Source organism: Struthio camelus, chromosome 30 (genome assembly GCF_040807025.1).
Source record: "Struthio camelus isolate bStrCam1 chromosome 30, bStrCam1.hap1, whole genome shotgun sequence".
In the NCBI taxonomy this organism is placed as follows: domain Eukaryota; kingdom Metazoa; phylum Chordata; class Aves; order Struthioniformes; family Struthionidae; genus Struthio; species Struthio camelus.
In genome coordinates this window covers 568928-589056 of record NC_090971.1, presented here as the reverse complement: position 1 = coordinate 589056, position 20129 = coordinate 568928, and the positions used below count along the sequence as shown (strand labels likewise).

Sequence of the window (20129 nt, the reverse complement as noted above, 5' to 3'; positions counted from 1 at the left end):
CCCCTTTACAGAGCCACGCGACCCTCCAGAGCAGCTTTAATTATACATCTATTTATAAGATATATGTACACACAGTTAGCGCGGTCGGAGCGGGGGGGGGAGCTGGCAGGGAACAGCGAAGGGTCCCTGTGTCCTGGCAGGGGACAGCAAGGGGCCCCAAAGGGCTGGGAGAGGGCACCTCACAGTGTGCTGACCCTTGGGGGGGTGCCCCCCACCCATGGGTGCCCCCTGCCAGCACTCTTCCCCTCCCTTCCCAGGATCTCACTTTGGGGGTTGGGGGTGGTCCCGAACAGTCATTTTGCAACAAGAAACACGCACAGGGTTTTTTTGGGGGGAGAGGGTATTGTCCCTGTCCTGGAGACAATAAATAGGGGAGGAGGGGACATGGGGACACAGATGAGCCGGTGGCTGCACACAGGCGCTCTGCGGGTTTTAGCTTTTATTAAATAAAATATATTAACATTAAACTCTCTCCAGTGCCCCCCCACCCCGGTTAGTAGCTAGAGCTGTTGAACCCCAATTAACCCCCTGTAACCCCATTGATGGAGAGTTGTGCCCATCTTCCTGCCCCCAGTGCCCCCAGTCCAATGCCCTTCCCTCCCAGTACAGCACTGGGGGAGGCCTGGGTGCTTCCCCCCCATTAATCAGTGTAGCTGGTTGGGGGGGGTGGAGGCAGGGGGGGATAAGGGCACCAGGGTGCCTGTGCGGGTCTGGGGTGCCCCCTCCAAAATTGAACATCGCCACCCCACACAGGGGTCACCTCTCACTGTCCCCCCCGCCATGTCGCCTCCTCAACCCCAACCCGCTGCTTCCAGCAGCCCCATTTGGGGCGAGGGGAGTGCAGTTCATCCCCCTCCCCCCAAGCATGGGACCGAGGCCTGACAAACTCAGTCCATCCTCCAGCCTGTCTTGGGGGAGGCTCAGCAAAGACCCCCCCCAAGCTCCTCCTCTCCTCCTGCTCTCTTCCATCCCAACCTGCCCTGTCCTTCGTCCCCTCCCCGCGATGTCCTGTTGGTCCCTGTGCCCCCATCCCAGCACTGGTTTGGGGGGGGGGGCTGTCTCCCTCCCCCCCCAGCAATGGTTTTGAGGGGGTTCCCCTGGGAATAGCAAAGCTGCCCCCTCCCCCCCCCAACACGCACGCACACGCACACGCACACGCACGCACACGCAGAGCCGCCCCGGCCCCCAGCCCGGCCCCGGGGGGGGCGTTAAGACTTTGTTAGTGCCCGTGCCTGCCCCCCCCGCCTGCCCGCACCCCAGGGCTGGAGAGGCGGCGGGGGACACGGGGGCCGCAGCCTTCCTCTGCCTCCTCCTCCTGCTCGTCCCACCCTCAGGCTTTCTTGGGCGGGGGAGCCAGTTTGATGATCTCCTCTTCCGAGGGCTGCCGGATGATGTCTGCCGAGACACGGGGGTCAGTGGTGGCCTGTTCCCCCCCTGCCTTGCCAGAGGGACCCCGAGGTGTCGGGGGAACCCTGGACCAGCCTTGGAGTCCTGGCACTGCCCTGGGTGATGGGGGGGGGAGGTCCCTGGCACTGCCCTGGGGGTCCTGGTACAGCCCTTAGGGACAGAGGGGTCCCTGGCGCTGCCCTGGGGGTCCTGGTACAGCCCTTGGGGACAGGAGGGGTCCTTGGTGCTGCCTGGGGGTCCTGGCGCAGCCCTTGGGGACAGGAGGGGTCCCTGGCGCTGCCCTGGGGGTCCTGGTACAGCTCTTGGGGACAGGAGGGGTCCTTGGTGCTGCCTGGGGGTCCTGGTACAGCCCTTGGGGACAGGAGGGGTCCCTGGCGCTGCCCTGGGGGTCCTGGTACAGCCCTTGGGGACAGGAGGGATCCCTGGCGCTGCCCTGGGGGTCCCTGGCGCAGCCCTTGGGGACAGGAGGGGTCCCTGGCGCTGCCCTGGGGGTCCTGGTACAGCCCTTGGGGACAGGAGGGGTCCTTGGTGCTGCCTGGGGGCCCTGGTACAGCCCTTGGGGACAGAGGGATCCCTGGCGCTGCCCTGGGGGTCCTGGTACAGCTCTTGGGGACAGGAGGGGTCCCTGGCGCTGCCCTGGGGGTCCTGGTACAGCTCTTGGGGACAGGAGGGGTCCTTGGTGCTGCCTGGGGGTCCTGGTACAGCCCTTGGGGACAGGAGGGGTCCCTGGCGCTGCCCTGGGGGTCCTGGTACAGCCCTTGGGGACAGGAGGGATCCCTGGCGCTGCCCTGGGGGTCCCTGGCGCAGCCCTTGGGGACAGGAGGGGTCCCTGGCGCTGCCCTGGGGGTCCTGGTACAGCCCTTGGGGACAGGAGGGGTCCTTGGTGCTGCCTGGGGGCCCTGGTACAGCCCTTGGGGACAGAGGGATCCCTGGCGCTGCCCTGGGGGTCCTGGTACAGCTCTTGGGGACAGGAGGGGTCCCTGGCGCTGCCCCGGGGGTCCTGGTACAGCCCTTGGGGACAGCGGGATCCCTGGCGCTGCCCCGGGGGTCCCTGGCGCAGCCCTTGAGGACAGGAGGGGTCCCTGGCGCTGCCCCGGGGGTCCTGGTACAGCCCTTGGGGACAGCGGGGTCCCTGGCGCTGCCCTGGGGGTCCTGGTACAGCCCTTGGGGACAGCGGGGTCCCTGGCGCTGCCCTGGGGGCCCTGGTACAGCCCTTGGGGACAGAGGGGTCCCTGGCGCTGCTCTGGGGGTCCTGGTACAGCCCTTGGGGACAGGAGGGGTCCCTGGCGCTGCCCTGGGGGTCCTGGTACAGCCCTTGGGGACAGAGGGGTCCCTGGCGCTGCTCTGGGGGTCCTGGTACAGCCCTTGGGGACAGGAGGGGTCCCTGGCACTGCCTTGGGGGTCCTGGTACAGCCCTTGGGGACAGCGGGGTCCCTGGCGCTGCCCTGGGGGTCCTGGTACAGCCCTTGGGGACAGAGGGGTCCCTGGCGCTGCCCTGGGGGTCCTGGTACAGCCCTTGGGGACAGGAGGGGTCCTTGGTGCTGCCTGGGGGTCCTGGTACAGCTCTTGGGGACAGAGGTGTCCCTGGCACTGCCCCAGGGCGAGGGAGGGAGTCTCACCTTTGTACTTTTTGGCGCTGGGGATGCGGGTGAGCTTGGTGTCCACCTCGTCCTCCTCGGAGATCTTGAGCACCTGGGTGCGGTACTGCACCACCATGGTGAGCAGGTCAGGGCGGCGGGAGATCTCGAAGATGTGCTCGATGTAGGACAGGTTGTCTGCGGGGTGACAACAGGGCTGCACGAGTGGCCGTGCGTGTGTGTGGCCGTGTGCACACGCAGGAGTGCACCTGCGCGTGCACAACTGGGGGCTTCCTCGCACGTGTGCACACGCCTGCCTGCCCGCCGGTGTGCAAACAGTGCATGAAGGCTGCCTGCACTTGCACGCGTGTGCATGCACATGTGTGCATGTGCTCTTGCATGGGGGGGGCACACGCGTGTGCATTCCTGCCTGAGCACGTGTACGGGGGGGCTGTCCAGGCAGGTGTGCACAGGCTTGCACATGTGTGTGCACACATGTCCACACCCATGTGCACAGATGCGAAAGCTGCATGCCCACGCATGACTCCCCCCCATGTCTGCACACACTCGTGGCGGGGGGGGGGGGGGGTCTGTCGTGTGATAGGGGACCGGGCAGAGGACAAGGGATGGGGACTATGGATAGGGACAGGAACAAGTGCAGGACACAAGGACCACGGTGGGAACAGGGGACAGGAGCAGGGGACAGGGACTGGGACTAGGGACACAGATGGAGGCTAGGACAAAGTCTAGGACAGGGACCAGGGCAGGGGACAGGGACTGGGGACCAGGACATGGGACAGGGACCAGGACTGGGGCAGAGAACAGGGAAAGGCACTGGGACAAACAGGAGACAGGGACTAGGACTGGACTGGGAGCAGGGCAGCAACAGGGGACAGGATGGTGATGGGGACCAGGACAAGGGGCAGGGGACAGGAACTGGGGCAGGGGACAGGGATGGAGATGGGGATCAGGGCTGGGGACAGGGAGGCGGACCAGGACAGCAAACAGGAATTGGGGCAGGGGACAGGGACACAAATGGGGACCGGGGCAGGGGACAGGGACTGGGGCAGGGGACAGGGATCAGGCAAGGGGACAGGGACAGGGATGGGGATCAGGACAGGGAACAGGGATTGGGGCAGGGGACAGGGATCAGGCAAGGGGACAGGGACAGCGAGGGGGACCAGGACAGGGAACAAGAATTGGGGTAGGGGACAGGGATACAAATGGGGAACAGGGCAGGGGACAGGGATGGGGATCAGGACAGTAAACAGGAATTGGGGCAGGGACAGGAATCAGGGAAAGGGACAGGGATCGAGGCAGGGGACAGGGAGGGGGACCAGGAAAGGGACAAGGATCAGGGAAGGGGACAGACAGGGATGGGGCCGGGGGCCGGGCTCACCCTTGTCCAGCTTGCTGTGCTTCTCGAGGAAGGCGAACCAGTCGTGGCTGGTGGCGATGGCCTCGCTCTTCTCGCTGGGGATGTCCTCCTTGCACGCCGACTTCAGCTGCTCCAGGTCCTCGGCCGTGATGTTCTGGGCCAGCTCCTCCAGCAGTCTGCGGTACTCGGCCATCTCTGGGCAGGGACACACGCGTGACGAGCTGCCTGGGCCTCAGCCCCCTGCAGCCGGGCCCACGTGCCGCCCCGCGTGCCCGGCCCGGCGCGCGCGCCCGGACGCCGCTGGCCCGTGACTCATGTGACGTTCATGGGATGTGACAGGGCCGGGGCTGCGCCGAGCCCGGCTCGGCGCCATCAGCGCCCACTTGGCTGCACATTCGCCCGCAGGCTGGCGCGGTGTCCTCCCCCCCCCCCCCCCCCGCCTCACACAACCTGGCCTTGCACAGACACCCCCCCCCCCACCGGCACAGCACTTCTTGCACGCTCGCCCTGGCCTTGCACAGGGCCCTCCCCTTGCACAGTGCTCCTTACATGCACACCTTGGCCTTGCACACGCGCACCCCTTTGCACAGTGCTCCTTGCATGCACACAGCTGGGGGGGGGGGGGATTCAGCCCTGAGTCTCCTCATCCCTGGGTCCCTGTCACCATCTCCTGTTGTGGCTCGGTCACCGTGGCAACCGCTGCCCAGGGATGTGGTTGCCGTGGTGATGATGCAGCCTCCCCTTTTGAATGCCCCCCCCCCAAACACATACCCCCAACACCCATGGGTGCCCCCAGGGCCAGGACACACACACACACACACACACACACACACACACACGGCACCAACACACCTGCTGGGCAGCAGCACACGTACACGCACCACGACACAACTACACACTGCCAGCCACAGACACACACACACCGCGCAGTGCATGTGCACGCATGTGCGCACGCCCCCGCACAGCCACCCACACACCCTGGCACCTGTACACACACACACACACACACACACACACACACACACACCATGCACCCCCCCCCCCCCATGCTGCTGCCACGCGTGACCTGGCTTGTTGGGGGGGGGGATGCCAGAGCCTCCCCCAGACTCAGTCGCCTCAAGACCCCCCCCCCTCAACCATCGCCCAGGGGCTCCTGGCACCCAGCCGCCTGGGTCCCCCCAGCCCCAAAGCCCTCCCGGGGGCTGGGCTGCTGTGCCCACCCGAGGGTGCTCCATGGGCCCCCCCCCCCGCCTTGGGGTGCCCCAACTGCTGTCCCCACCCCATGCATGTCATCCTCACCCAGCGCCCTGCACGCCGTCCCCCACCACCCTGTCAGCTGTCACCACCCCAGGGTGCCATCCGCAGCACCCGGCACACCATCCCCACCCCAGGGTGCCATGTGTGCTGTCCCCACCCTGGGGTGCCCTGGCTGCCACTCCCCCCCCCCCCAAAACCATGGAGCGTGCCATCGCCAGCTGCAGGGCGTCCTTGCTGCTGTCCCCACCGGGGGGGGGGGCTGCCCCCCACTGCCAGGTGAGGGTGCCAGCTTGGGGCCCGGGGGACGACGGCATTACAGGGGACCCCCCCCCCCAACAGCTGGGGAGGGGCCCAGCCCCCTCTCCCGCCTCCATTCACAAGATCCATGCAAAGCACCTCATGAATATGCATGAGGGGTGTGGCCGCCGGGGGCCCATTCACAAAACCGTGGGCTGCAGACACCCCCAGGGGTTACGCGGGGGGGGGGGGCATGGATGGACTAAACGCCACCGCTGCCCTCCCAGGAGGTTCCCCCCCCCCAGTACTACGGGGGGGGGCGCAGGACTCCTGGGTCCTCTTCCTGGTTGGGGGGGGGGGCTCACAGCTGGGGACAAAGACCCCCCCCCCACAACCATGGTTCCCACATGGCAGCTGGGCGGGGGGGGGCAGCACAGGCACGCACCCATGGGTGCCCCCTCCCCTGGGATCCCAGCGCTTGGGGGCAAAGCGGCACGGACCCACGCTGGGGGTGACCACGGCCTGGCCCCCCCCCCCCCGGCTCGGCCTGGGGGGGGGGGGGGGGACACGGGGGCTTGTGACCCCATTTAGGCCCATATAATCCCCCCCGGCGGCGCTGCCCTAAATCCCCCCGGCGGGGCGGGGGGGCCGGCAGGATGCGGGGGGCAGGATGGCGGCTCCCGGCCCGGCGCTTTCCTTCCTCCCTTTGTCTCCCTCGCTCCGTCCATCGCGGCGCGCACAGGTGCGGGCGAGGAGGCCGCGGCGGCGAAAAGTTTGGGGGGGGGCACAGAGCCGGATGCCTGGGTCCCCTCTGCGGGGGGGGCGGGGGGCGCTCACGGCAGTGGGAGCCGGGGGGGCACCCGCGTTGGGTTAGGGGACTTGGCGGGGGCGGAAGGGGAACCTGCCCCCCGCCAGGATTTTGGGGGGCGACGAGGGGCCGATGCCGAGGGGCCACCGAGGATGGGGGACCCAGGGAGCGGGGGGGGGGGACGGGCCCGAGATGGCCCCCATCGGGTTTCCTGCCCCCAGATGGAAATAATGGGGCCGGGGAGGAGGAGGAGGAGGCGGTGGCGAGGCCGCGGCTGCCCCCGGCCCCCATCGCCCCCCGGCCCCCACCACCCCCCATCCATCCCTCCCCTCCATCGGCCCCCTCCTCCCTTCCCCGTAGCCTTCCTCCCCCTGCACCCGCTCGCCCTCCTTCCTCGCTCCCTCAATCCTCCTTTCTCCCTCCCTCCCTCCCTGCCACCCAGCCCCCTCATCCCCGTCCCCATCCTGGGTCCTGTCCCTTCAGTCCCCTCCATCCCCCCCCCCCAGAACAAAAGCCGAGGGGACAATAGGCCTTTGTGCAGCTGGGGGACAATGGCAGCGCTGACACTGCGGGACACATTCACCCTGCCCCCCTCCCCCCCCCCCCCCGGCGCACGGTGGGGAAACTGAGTCACGCCTGGAGCGGGACCCAGGTGTCCGGCCGTGCCCCCGGCCGGCTCGCACCGCTGCGCCCCGCTGCCACCCCTCTGCTGGGCTCCCTGGGCCGTGCACCGAGTTGGTGGGGTCTCAGCCCAGGCGGAGGGCACAGGGCCGGCGGGGGTGACAGACGGCAGCGCCCGCTGTCCTCCCCCCAAGTGCCATCCCCCAGGAAAGGAGGGCAGCGAGGGCCAGCGGTCAGAGCCGGACGGGCTCAGGCAGGAGCAGGACGCCGGGGTCCGGCCCCAGCTCTAAGAGCGCCGGGGGGTGATGGAGCGGCTGGGGGGGCAGGACCCTGGGGCCTGCCCAGCCCGTGCCTCAGTTTCCCCTGTCCTGGCAGGATGCAGGGACCCGGCTGGAGGCCGCGGCGGCGGCACCCAGCACCCACCGAGAGCCGCCCGGGGTGCGGGGCGCAGTGGCACGCCGGGATTGTGCTGGCCTCAGCGCCGGCGCCGCGCCAGTGCCGCGGGCTGGCGAGGCCACTGCTGACCCCGCAGCCCGCCGGGGGGGGGGGGTCGCTGGGGCCCCCATCCTGCCCCACGGGGCTTCATCCTGCCCCATGGCACGGCCTGCTTGGGGGGGGCTGGCACAGGGGCATTGGTGCCTGGGGGATGCATCCTGCCCCGGGGGGGGGACCCCTCCTCCTGCCCCCCCCGTGCCCCGGCAGGGCCAGGAGCCACCGGCCCCCTCGGCCTCGCCACATCTGGGGCACATCTGGCCCCATCCCGCCGCAGCTGGCCCCCACAGGCGGGGGGGGGGGGGCTTGCAGCGGCCTTGCACAAGCGTGTGCCAGAGCGGCAGTGAGCAGCCGCGGCCCGCTGGCACCGCCGAGCAGCACCGCGGGCACCGGCTGTGCGACAGGCGCGCCGGCTGTGCGACGCATCAGGCGTGCAAGGCTCTGGGCGCTCAGTGCCCCCCGGGAGTGCCGGGAGGCCACTGGGGGGGGGGAACACACGTGGCACTGTCTCGGGGAGGGGGACGGGCCAGCCCCGTGCCTCAGTTTCCCCCCGGGGCGGCTGGGGTCCATCCGGCGGCTGACCGCAGCCGTGCCGGAAACGCCGGGCGCGGGGGGGGGGGATGACTCGTGTCCCCCCACAGCCCTCCCCTTCCTGGGGCCGCGGGGCGGAAGAGGCGTCTCCGGCGTCTCCGCGGCCCCGGCTCGGCCCAGTTTGGCCCCGTCGGGCCGGGCCGGGCCGGGCCAGGGGCACGTGGCTGCCTCGCGCTTCCCTTTCCCGTGGCGTTCCTCCATCCTCCTCTTCCTCGCTCCCCGCTGCCTCCGCCCCGCGGGGCCGGCTGGGGGCTGGGGGCCCGGCCCCGTGCAGGCACCTCGGGACCCCCGGCTCGGGCGCCCTCCCGCCGCCCCCGCCAGGCATCGCTGTCCTCGCCCACGCAGGGGGGGAAACTGAGGCACGGAGCCAACGCGAGCGCCCCCGACCCCCGCGCCGAGGTGGGCCCCAGCCCCGCCGGGGCACCCCCAGCGCTCTCCCAGCCCCGGCCCCGCTGGCGGGGGGTGAGGGCCACCCCGTGACTGCGGCTACTGGGTGGCAGCGAGATCGGTGGAGATGGGGGACCGGGTGGCATCAAGGGGTCTCAGTGGAGATGGGGGACGAGGCTGGTAAAGAGGACCTGGTGGCATCAGGGGGACTGGGTGGCATCGAGGGGACCCACTGGAGATGGGGGAGAGGGCTGGCATCGAGGGGAGCCGGTGGTGTCAAGGGGACTTGGGGGGAGATGGGGGACACACCCAGTGCCCAGGCGGCATAGAGGGGACGAGGTGCAGGTGGGGGAGCAGGATGGCATCAAGGGGACTGGGTGGAGATGGGGGACTTCGTGCCCCACTGGCAATGGGTGGCATTGTGGGGACCGGGTGGAGATGGGGACCCTGTGCCCCCCTCCATCGGGTGGCATCACGGGGACTGGGTGGAGATGGGGAACCAGGTGGAGATGGGGGACAGGGCTGGCATCGAGGGGACCGGGGGGACATGGGGGGGCCCATGACCCTGCAGTACTGGGTGGCATTGAGGGGACCCGGGTGGGGTCCCCGCGGTGGGGAGGGAGGTAGCAGATGGCATCGGGGGGACTGGGGGGAGATGGGGAAACCAGAGTCCCACTGAGAGCGGGGGGCACCGAGGGGAGTGGGCGGCATGGGGGACCCCCGGTGCTCCCCACCAGGAAACCGGGTGTGCCGGGGGGCATCCTGCCCCACAGCCGGACCCGTGGGGCGACACCAGCCCGGGGGGCTCGGCGCCTTAGCCCCTGCCCCCCCCGGCCGTGGGTGGGTCACGGGTTCGGGCCCCCCCGCGGGCACCGGGGCGAAAGGGGAAGTGGAAGGGGCAGAGGGGAGCCGGGGGCGGGGGGGAGCCGGGGGGGGAGCTGGCACCCCCGGTAACACCGGGGTGGGGGGGCACCCTGTGCCGTTAACCCCTCGCTGGCCGCAGCCGGGCAGGGATGTGCTGGTGGGGGGGGGGGGCAGGACTGGGCGCTGGCCGGGCACCGGGGACATTACCGGGGGGGGGGGGCACCGCTACCGGGGGGGGGGATTTCCACGGTGGGGGGGGGGTCACTACCCTTTCGGGGGAGGGGCATCGCCAACGCGGGGGGGGGGGTCACCGGGCAGGGGGGATCACCGGAGGCGGGGGGGGGCATCACCGGGGGCTCTCCGGGACGGGGCGGTGCGGTGCCCGGCGGGGGAAGGGGCGGGATGGAGGGGGCGGCTGGGGACCCCCGGTGCCCGCGGGCGGCCCCGCCCGGGACCGGGAGCGGGACCGGACCGGGGCCGGGAGCGGCGCACTTACCGGCGCGGTGCCGGGGCCGGTGGCGGGGGCGGAGGCGGTGCCGGTGCGGCCGCTCGGTGCCGCGCTCCTGCCGCTCTGCGAGCGCGGCGGGGAGGGGCGGGGCGAGGGGGCGGGGCGGAACTGGGCGGAGGGGGCGGGGCGAAGCGGGGCGGGGCGGAGGGGGCGGGGCGGCCCCGCCCGGCCCCGCGCCGCCGCCGCCGGGAGGGAGGCGGGGCCGCGGTGAGTGTGAGTGGCGGTGAGTGAGGGGTGAGTGTGAGTGGGGGGTGAGGGGCAGTGTGCGGGGGCGCGGGTGTGCGAAGGGCCGAGCGTGAGCAGGGTGTGAGTGCGAGTGTGCCAGCACACGGTTGTGCGGTGGTGAACTGCCCGGGGTGTGCGATTGTGGGGTGGCCGCGCGAGCGAGATTGCAGTGCGGGGTGATTGTGCGAGTGAGATTCCGGTGCAGGTGTGCTTGTGCGAGTGTGAGTGCAGTGTGGGGGTGCTTGTGCAAGGGAGGGACATGTGAGCGCCTTGTGGGGGTGATTGTGCGAGTGTTATCACCGCCTGGGAGCAATTGTGCAAGATGTGTGAGTGTGAACGCAGCACGGGGGTGCTTGTGGGAGGTGTGTGTGTGTGAATGCATGCATCGTGGGGTGATTGCGCGAGCGTGACTGCAGCATGGGGCTGACTGTGGGACGGTTGTGCGAGGTGCGGCAGGGGGGTGACTGCGAGACACAAGTGTGAACGCGGTGTGGGGGTGATTGTGCGAGGGAGATTGCAGCTCAGGGGTGATGGCGGGAGACAGGCAAGTGTGATTGCAGCACGGGGGTGTTTGTGCGAGTCTGAGCGTGAGTGCAGCTTTGAGGCAATGGTGCAACGTGTCTGAAGGAGCTTGCAGCGCGGGGGGGATTTAGGGCCCCTGTTATGGTAGGGTCTCCAGCTGCAGACCCCCTCGACCCTCTCATCCCCCCCCAAGGCCCAGAATGGGGACAGAAAGAGGAACTGGCTCAAACTGGTCCTTTCACTTCCCCCCAGCCCAGGGCCCTAGCCCCCTCAGGGGGGAACCTGACTGGTCCCCCCTCCCCAGGGGGTGGGGTGCCTGTGCAGAGGGGGAGTGTGCATGGGGGGGTGAGTGCATGGGGGGCTGTGGGTGTGCAAGGCCGCGTGCAGGGGGTGCAAGTGTGCACAGGGGCTGTGGTGTGCAGGGGGGGCTGTGGGTGTGCAAGGCCGCGTGCAGGGGGTGCAAGTGTGCATAGGGGCTGTGGGTGTGCAAGGCCGCGTGCAGGGGGTGCAAGTGTGCATAGGGGCTGTGGGTGTGCAAGGCCATGTGCAGGGGGTGCAAGTGTGCACAGGGCCTGTGGTGTGCATGGGGAACTGTGGGTGTGCAAGGCCACGTGCAGGGGGTGCAAGTGTGCATAGGGGCTGTGGTGTGCAGGGGGGGCTGTGGGTGTGCAAGGCCACGTGCAGGGGGTGCAAGTGTACATAGGGGGTGTGGGGCAGTGCAGGGGTATGAGTGGGCTGTGTGTGGGAGCATAGCGGGGGTGCGAGTGTGGAGCAGTATGTGAGTGCACAGGGGTCCGTGAGTGTGCAAGGGTGCCTGTATGAGGGCTGTGGGTGTGCAAGGGCACACAGGGTGCGCAACGAGACCTCGCAGTCCTGGCAAATGGCCCTGGGGACAGGCTGGACATCAGGTGTGTTACAAGCACAACCCCACCTGCCCTGCCAACGCACACGCGCGTGCACGTGGGCTCCCCTGTCCCTGTGCACAGACCCCGCCACGCTGCCCCGTGCCCTGTCACAGTGCCGCGGCCCCATGCACCCCCTGCCACGCTCGCGCAGGGTCCCACGCCTGCCCTGAAGGCTGCCAGCCCCCCTGCCCGTCCCCACGAGAGGCCTTGGGGACAGGGACGGCACCCCAGGAAAGACTCACAGCTCAGGCCATCCGTGGCGGGGGAGTCCCCTCTTCTTCAGGTGTCCCCATCACCACAGGCATGTCATCGTGCCCTGGAGGTGTCACAGTCCCTCCCCCCCGGCCCCAGCGCTTTCCCTTAGCGAGACCCGGGAAAGTCCAGGGAAACCCCAGCGCCTCCCGCGCCCCGGGCCCGGGGGTGTCGCACGGGGATCTTGCATAGGGGAGCACGCACGGGGATCACGCATGGGGGATTTGACACGGGGGGAGCCCGTGGGGGGGTCTTGCATGGGGGGAGGGTCTTGCACAGCGATCGTGCGTGAGGGAGCTTGAGCGGGGGCTCTCGCACGGGGATTTCCCGTGGGGGGCTTTTGCATAGGGGAACCTTGCACGGGAGATCCCCACGCCCAGGAGCCTGCGCAGGGATCCCCTAGGGGGATCTGGTACGGGGGATCTCTCAGGGGATGTTGCACAGGGATCTTGCATGGGGGGGATTTACACGGGGGAATCTTGCACGAGGGACCTTGCAAAGGAGGATATTGCACTGGGGGTCTCACATGGCAACCTTGCACGGGGGATCTTGCGGAAAGGGAATTGGGCACAGAGATCCTGCAGGGGCCCTTGCTTGGGGTCAGGGGCCCCTCCAGCCCTGTCCCCCCCCCCCCGTCCCCCACATAGTGACGCTGCCTGGTTCCTCGGGGTCTTTAATGGCTCGACTGGCGCAGGGGCCTGGCAGCCAGACCCCTGTGCCGTGCACAGGGATGGGGATGGAGCGGGAGGGGGCCTAATCATCGTCATCATCATCGTCGTCATCGTCCTCGTCGTCGTCCTCTGTGTTGATCTCGCCCTCCAGCACGTCCTCGATCCACTCCTCCAGCTCCGCCGTGCTGGGCAGGTCGTCCTCGTCCGCCATCTCCAGCCACACACTGTCGGCCTGGGGACAGCGGCCATGGGACACGGGGACCAGGGACAGGGAGGGGACAGGGTGAGGGTGCTGGCTGTGGGACAAGGTTATGGGATGGGGAGGGGACGGGGGCCGTGGGACAGGGGAGGGGACATGGACGTGGGATGGGGCAGGGGGACAGGTCAGCGCTGTGGGACTGGCGTGATGGGAGGGGACAGGATGGGGGGACAGGGCAGGACACGCTGTGACGGCAGCACTGCAGGGTTTCTGGGATGGGGACAGGGTGAGGACAGAGCCATTGGCGGCTCCCACAGGGCTGGCTTTCGAGGCCCACGTGTGATGAACTCATTGGGTCTCAGTCCCACCAGGGCTGGATCCCATCAGGACTAGGGGGGCTGGGGGCTACACGGGGGCAGCAGCACCCACTTGGGGAGGGCTGGGTCAGCAGTGGGGCCCAGCTTGAAGGGACACTCACATCCGTGACGTTGACCACCCCGATCTGGGGCCGGGACAGGTCGATGTTGAAGGTCTTCTCCCAGTAGGGGATGAGCTGGAGGGGAGGAGGAGGCCATAGGTCAGCCACCCCTGAGCTGTCCCCCCACCGTGGGGTCACCCCGTGGGGCCAAATCTGGCCCCTGGGGGCTGTCGAACAGTGCCACCCCTGGGGAGGGACAGGGACGGCGGGACGCCCTGCGGCCTCGCGCCCTGCAGGTACCAGCGGAAAGTCCTCGGGGTCGATCCAGATCATGCTGAGGTCAGGGTTGTCCGTGTTGTCCTGGGCCACGTCCTTGAGGATCTCCAGGAACTCAAACCCATCTGGGCCAGGAGGACAGCGGTGAGAGGTGCCCACCGACCCCCCGCAGCCCTTCCAGCCCCCCCATCCGACCCCCGTCCCTTACCCGGGTCATCCTCCTCGGCGAAGGCCACGATGTGGATCCCGTCCATGTCGTCCTCCTGGGGAGGGGGGACACGGTCCAGCGTCACCCCTGGGGAGCAGCCGGGCCACGGCCTTCCCTGTAGGGGGGTCTGGGCACCCTGGGGGCCCCTGTGGGACCACAGTGATGGGGGGCAGGATGTGTCCGCAGCTGGGGGAGGGCTGGGGCACCCAGGGGACCCAGGCGTCCTGCCCCCCCAGGGTGGGGGGAGGCAGGTCCCTGGTGGGCGGTCCTGGTCAGTTTCACCCCCCGGTCAGTTTCATGCCCACCCCGGTCATTGTCACGCCGGGGGTCCCTGCCGGCCCCTATCCCCCCACACTCACCCAGGTCTGGTACATGCTCTCAGGCTTGAGTTTTCGCAGAGTCGCCCTACAAGGAGGGGGGTGAGGGGGTGAGGGGGCACCCCCATATCCAATCTCCCCCGTGCACAGCGCTACCCCCCCCCAGATGATGTGTCCCACGGTGGGGGGGGGGATTGCTGCTTAAACCTGGGGTACAATTGCAGGAGGACACCTGGATTTGGGCTGGCTTCGGAGAAGTGGGCGGGGGCGACAGACCCGGGGCTGAGCCGGGACCCCCCAGGCCCTGCCGTCACCTCCGGGGGGGCCAGCCCCACATGCCGGGGGGCCCGAGGCAGCCCAGCCCCGGCAGGATTGTGCCCTGCCTGGGGGGCACTCGAGCCCCCCGGCCCTGCGGGGTCTGGGGAAGGGGGAGGCCGCGTCCCGCCACCCTGCGCTCCCTATCTCCCTGCGGTATTGAGGTCATGGACGGGGGGGGGCAGGTTGATCCGCAGGGATTAGAGGGAAGAGGCAGCCGGGAACATCGCTGCGGAGATACAATCCCCGGGGCCTTAACCCCTGCGCTGCCCGCCCCGCCGAGGGGCTCCGGCTGGCCCCATGCCTGGAGGGGGGATTGGGGAGGGGATTCAGCTGCCCAAGGTCCCAGGCAAGCCCCTCTACACCCCCTTAGAGGCAGGATCACCCCCCTCCAAATGCCAGCTCATGCATCCTGCTTGCTGAGACCTTGAAAGCTCATTTCTCCCCAGACACCAGCTTGAGACCCCCTTCCCCCTCCCTCCCCTGCTCCAGCTGGAGACTGTCCCCACCGACAGGCCTGGGGATTTCGTGGGGAAGGAGGGAGGGGACCGGTGCCCGTGGATTTGGGTGGCCACGGCCGAAATGCGGCACCACTAGGGTGGAGCAGGGCTGGGCGGGGGGGCTGGAACGCAGGGAGGCCTCTGCTGGTGCCACCGGCTGGTAGGAGAGGAGCTGGGCTGGCGCTGCTGGGGTAGGGGCTCACAGCCACCACGACCACCCCAGCGCTGGACCCCCGCCCCACCACCCTCACCCAGGAGTCCCTGTCCCCATGGCAACCTCCTCCATGGCAACCATCTCCCATGGTAACCATCTCCCATGGCAACCACCTCCCATGACAACCTCCTCCCCATAGCAACCACTTCCTCATGGCAACCACCTCCCATGACAACCTCCTCCCCATGGCAACCACCTTCCATGTTAACCTCCTCCCCATGGCAACCAGCTCCCCATGGCAACCAGCTCCAATGACAACTATCTTACACAGCAACCAGATCCCCATGGTAACTAGTTCCCCATGGCAACTATCTCCCCATATCAAACAGGTCCCCTTGGCAAACAGGTCCCCACAGCCCCCTCCCTCCCAGCAGCTACCCCGCTGGCCCCTTCAGCTCTCCCAGGGTCCCCATACCTCTTGTGCTCTTCCACAAACTCCACGATCTCTTCTTTGCTGTTGGGCTTGTCAGGGATGGTGACTGGCTCATCCATGAAGGGCTCGTAGAAGTCGATCTCATTGAGCTTCAGGGTCAGTTTTTTGGCCACCTTGGGCAGAGGTCAGAGATCCCTGAGCCACCCATGAGCACTGGCACTAAGAGCCGATCCTGCCATGCCGGGACCCTCCCCCACAATGATGAGAGGGGCAGAAACCTGTTATCTGTCCCCAGGGCCCCTCGTACCTTGCTGTCAAAGGTGGCGAAGAAGGGGATGTAGGGGTGGAACTCCTCTGCTGCCTCCTCGAAGGCCTTGAAGTCTGAGGGAGCAGAGCCAGCTCAGAGTGGGCATCAGGAGCCAGGTACCAGCACCAGCACCAGGCACCCCCAGCCCAGATCCATCCTGGTGGCTCTGGCTCCAGTTTAGACCCCCACCTCCCGAGGTCCCAAACGTGTCCAGGGTTATCCTGATCAGTCCCCAGTGCCGTCCTGCCCCCTTCACTGCTGTCCCCACATCCTGTTCCAGACTAGAGGGCCTGCAGCCAGTCCCTGACCCGGTTATGGGGAGGTTGGATGGCATAATGTGCTGGTAGAGAGCTAGGGAGATGGATGGGGAGATGGATGGATGGATAAGTGGATGGATGAATGGATGGATGGATGGATGGGTAAGTGGATGGATGGATGGATGGATAAGTGGATGGATGGATGGATGGATGGATGGGTAAGTGGATAGTTGGATGGAAGGATGAGCAGGTGAGTAAGCACAAGGGTGGAAGGGCGAGTAAATGAAAGGACATGTGGGTAGTAAATGAAAGGACATGTGGGTAGGAGGATGAGAGGGACAAGCAGACATGAAAGTAGATGAGTGAAGGGATGACATGTGAATGATGTGTGTGAGAGAGGAAAGACAGACATATGCCTGGACATGTAGATGCCCAGGTGCACACATGAATAGATGGTGGACAGGGAAGAGCGTGTGGCTGGGCCACTGTGGAAGGATGAAGGAGAGAGGGATGGACGGAGGGAAGGGACAGATGGATGTGGATGAATGCATAGTTGATGTGTGGATGGGAGGATGTATGGAGAGATGATGGAGAGATATGTGCAAGGATGGCCATGTCTGGGGTGGTTGGATGGATGGAGAGAGGGCCTGGGGCTGGGCCACCTTGGGAGATGGGATGCACAGGGTGACCAGCTCTGGCCCTACGTACGCTCTGAGTCCTCGTTCTTGAAGTAGCCAATGAGTTTGGGGTCGTCCTCGATGTTCTCGAAGGCCTGGAGCTCATGGTCGCCCTCAATGAACTCCACAGGATCCTCTAGCACCTGGGATGGGTGGGGGGTCAGAACCCAAAAGTCTCTCAAAGTCAGACATTTAGGGTGGGGGGACAGGATGTCTGGGTCCTTCCCATAGCCACAAGAAGGGAGGGGTTGGAACGGGAGGTTTGGGTGCTCAGACTCCTGGGCGCTCTCGTGGCATGCAGGAGGGCAGTGGGGTGCAGACATTGGAGTGGGGTGAGGGGTTGGCATCCAGGACGCCTGGGTCCCCTCATCTCTGGGCTGGGAGAAGGGGGTCCCAGGGAGTGGAGCTGGTGGGGGGGTTGGGTTCCCGGCTACCGGGGTCCCCTCGGTCTGGGCAGGAGCACTCACGTCCAGCAGGAACTCCACCAGGGTGTCTGCTGCCAGCTCCCCGTCGTACTCGATCACCTCGTCCTCCTTGAACACGTAGATGCTGTCCTCCTCCGTCAGGCCTGTGCAGCCACGGCGTCAGCGGGCACCCGGATGGGGGGCTGCCAGCTCGGAGAGGGGCTGGTGGCTGGGCTGGGGGGAACCAGGGGGGCCCTGGGCCTGGCTTGGGGGGCATGGTGGGGGGCCTCTGTGCCAGGCTGGGGATACTGGGAGGTCTCGGTGCCAGGCTGGGAGGGATGCAGGGGGGGGGTCCCTGTGCCAGGCTTGGGGGGAGAAGAAGGTCCTTGTGCCAAACTGGGGGATACTGGGAGGTCCTGGTGCCAGGCTTGGGGGGATGCAGGAGGTACCTGGGCCAAACTGGGGGATACTGGGAGGTCCCGGTGCCAGGTTTGGGGGGATGCAGGGAGGTACGTGTGCCAGGCTGGGGGGGTTTGGGGGGGTCCCTGCACCCAGACCTGTTCCCAGCCTGTGGCAGGGCCACCCCAAGCCCCGCTCTGGGGCTGGGAGTTTTGGGGATTGTCCTCACCCAGCTTCTTGGCCACAGCCGCGTCCTTCTCAGAGTCGACGAGGCCGAGCCCGACGCCCTTGTCCTCCAGGACCTGGGCTACCAGCTGGGGGGGGGTGTAGCCTCAGGGCTGGGGACACGGCATCGGGGGGCCGAGCCATGCCACCGGCGGTGCCACCGGTGGTGCTGCGGCCCCGGCTGCACGGGGACCTGGGCACAGGCACGCACCCGGGGGGAAAACAGTGGCGGGGGGGGGGTCCGTGCACGTCCGTGTGCATGTGTGCATTTGGCTGGGGTGTCCATCTGTCTGTCTGTCGTTAGAGACAGCTCCCCCATCTGCCAGTCTACCCTCCATCCCTCCACCCGTCCGTCTGCCCACCCCTCCATCCATCCCCTCCTGAGCCCCGGCGCCCGTGTCCCCGCAGCGGCCGGCAGCGCTGGCAGCCGGCCGGGCTCGGCCGGCCGGAGACTATTCTGGGTGCTGGGGGGGGGGGGCACCCGCCTGCCCCCAGCCCAAGTATGGAGAGGGCAAATATAGCTGCCGGTGCGCGGCCGGGCCACAGGCACCCCCCAGCCCTGAGGTCCCCCCCCCATGCACCCACAGGCATCCCGGTACCCCCATCGGTGGGCCCCCCAACCTGGGTGAGCCCCCCCCGGGCCCGGTGGCCCCCAGCCCTGTGTCCCCTCCCAGCAACGCTCTGCTTTGCCCCAAACCAGCCAGTCCCTGCCTTCCCCCGGACCCTCCAGCGCTGGTCACCCCCCCACCCAGGCAGGTCCCTCCCCCCATTTGGGCTAGTGCCCCCAGGCCCTCCCCCCGTGCAAGTCCCCTGGGTGCCCCTGGTCCCCCCGGTGATAGTCCCCTGATGCCAGCATCTCCCAGTCCACCCAGTGCCAGTGCCCGTATGCCCAGTGCCCCCAGGTCCCCCCTGGGACCCCCATGCCTGTGACCCTGGTGTCCCGGTCCCCCCTGGGTGCCAGTGGTCCCCAGTGTCTTCATCCCCCCGGTGCCCCCCGGTGCCAAGATCCTGACCCCGGTGCAGGTGCCTGTCCCAACAGCGTCCCCACTGGTGCCGCCAGTGTCATGCCGGTCCCCACTGTGTCCCCGGTGCTGGTGACCTGCCCCCCCGGTGCCCCTAGTGCTGTGCTGGTGCTGGTGCCCGTCCCACCGGTGTCCCTTGGTCCTCCTGGTGCTGGGCTGGTGGCCCCTGGTCACCTGGTCCCCACTGGGTCCCCCCTGCTGCTGTCCCCTGGTCACCCAGCTCTTCCCAGTGTCCCCAGTGCTGTGCCTGGGCCCCAGTGCTGGTGCCTGTCCCACCAGTCTCCCCCAGTTCCCACCAGTGTCCCCAGGGCCATGCTGGTGCCCCGGTGCCCCAGGAGCTGCCAGTCGCCTGCTGTCCCCCGGTGCCCCAGGGCGGGTGCCTGTCCCCAGGGTGTCCCCGTCCCCACGGGTGCCCCGGCGCCCGTACCTCCAGGATGAGCTCCTCCATCTCGAAGTGCCGCTGGGCGGCCCGGTCGCTCCCGACGGGCTCGTGGTAGAGCAGGGCCAGCACCGGGAACCGCTTCAGCATCGCCTTGTAGTTCTTGCTGGTGACGGCCAGCACCCGGTCGACGCCGTCGTAGGTGGGGAAGTCCAGGCCCTCCTCGGCCCCCGCTGGCCCCAGGACCCAGGCCACCAGCGCCAGCAGGGCCAGCGGCCACCCCCAGCCCCGCATGGCCCGTGCGGGACGGACGGACGGACGGATGGACGGGCGCGGGGGCACGGACTCAAGGGTGGACGGGACGGGAGCACAGCCCCGGCTTCGGGCGACGTCCCCGGGGACACACGGACACAGCCCCGAGGGCGGACAGACAGACAGGCAGACGGTGCCCTCCTGCTCCGGGAGGGGCAGACAGACAGACAGACCGACCCAGCCTGGCCGGGATGAGCAGACCGGTCTGGGGGACGGACAGACACGGCCCCCTGCGGGGGGAGCAGCCGCTCAGCCCCGGGGGGGACGGACAGACACGGCCCCTTCCGGCCCGGGCGGACGGACACCCCGCGCAGGGGACAGGCGGACGCAGCCCGTACCCCGGGGGCGCAGACCCGCCGCCCCCACACGGGGGACACGGGGACAGCCTGGCACCCGGTCCCCACCCCTGACCCCCGGCACCCTGTAGGGTGCCCCCGGGACCCCAGCTGCCGTGGGGGGGCCGCAGCCCTCCTTTTCCGCCTGTTTCCTTCCCTCCATCCTCACCGGCCGGGCTCCAGCACCATATTAAGAAAGGAAAAAGGAGCCGGAGAGAAGGTGCCGGGGGGGAAGGAGGGAGGCTAAAAATAAGGAGTCAAGCCTGGGGTCACCGGCCCGGGGCCCGCAG

The 20129-nt window shown here is 68.4% G+C and overlaps 2 protein-coding genes across 2 annotated transcripts; both read right to left on the bottom strand.

Moving 5' to 3' along the window:
* Positions 1-31: 31 nt before the first annotated feature.
* PEA15 (proliferation and apoptosis adaptor protein 15) lies at positions 32-10216 on the bottom strand. The gene is made up of 4 exons (XM_068921933.1): positions 10116-10216; positions 4384-4557; positions 3027-3182; positions 32-1395 (listed from the first exon to the last, which is right to left on the bottom strand). The coding sequence occupies exons 2-4, from the start codon at positions 4553-4555 to the stop codon at positions 1331-1333; spliced, it is 393 nt and encodes a 130-aa protein (XP_068778034.1). The 5' UTR covers positions 4556-4557; positions 10116-10216; the 3' UTR covers positions 32-1330.
* A 2471-nt stretch (positions 10217-12687) lies between these two features.
* CASQ1 (calsequestrin 1) lies at positions 12688-19821 on the bottom strand. The gene is made up of 11 exons (XM_068922106.1): positions 19241-19821; positions 17796-17880; positions 17231-17331; positions 16795-16906; positions 15830-15903; positions 15565-15695; positions 14163-14208; positions 13804-13858; positions 13620-13720; positions 13380-13454; positions 12688-12934 (listed from the first exon to the last, which is right to left on the bottom strand). Exons 1-11 carry the CDS (start codon positions 19484-19486, stop codon positions 12785-12787), a joined length of 1176 nt encoding a protein of 391 aa, XP_068778207.1. The 5' UTR covers positions 19487-19821; the 3' UTR covers positions 12688-12784.
* Positions 19822-20129: the final 308 nt, after the last annotated feature.

Excerpts from the sequence above, each read along its gene's own strand:
- PEA15 (XM_068921933.1), bottom strand. The coding sequence starts at position 4,555 with ATGGCCGAGTACCGCAGACTGCTGGAGGAGCTGGCCCAGAACATCACG. Across the intron at positions 3,183-4,383 it reads GCACAGCAAGCTGGACAAGG|ACAACCTGTCCTACATCGAG; the intron begins GTGAGCCCGGCC and ends GTCACCCCGCAG. Across the intron at positions 1,396-3,026 it reads CAGCGCCAAAAAGTACAAAG|ACATCATCCGGCAGCCCTCG; the intron begins GTGAGACTCCCT and ends GTGTCTCGGCAG.
- CASQ1 (XM_068922106.1), bottom strand. The coding sequence starts at position 19,486 with ATGCGGGGCTGGGGGTGGCCGCTGGCCCTGCTGGCGCTGGTGGCCTGG. Across the intron at positions 17,332-17,795 it reads GGCTGTGGCCAAGAAGCTGG|GCCTGACGGAGGAGGACAGC; the intron begins GTGAGGACAATC and ends GTGGCTGCACAG. Across the intron at positions 12,935-13,379 it reads GGGTGGTCAACGTCACGGAT|GCCGACAGTGTGTGGCTGGA; the intron begins GTGAGTGTCCCT and ends CGCTGTCCCCAG.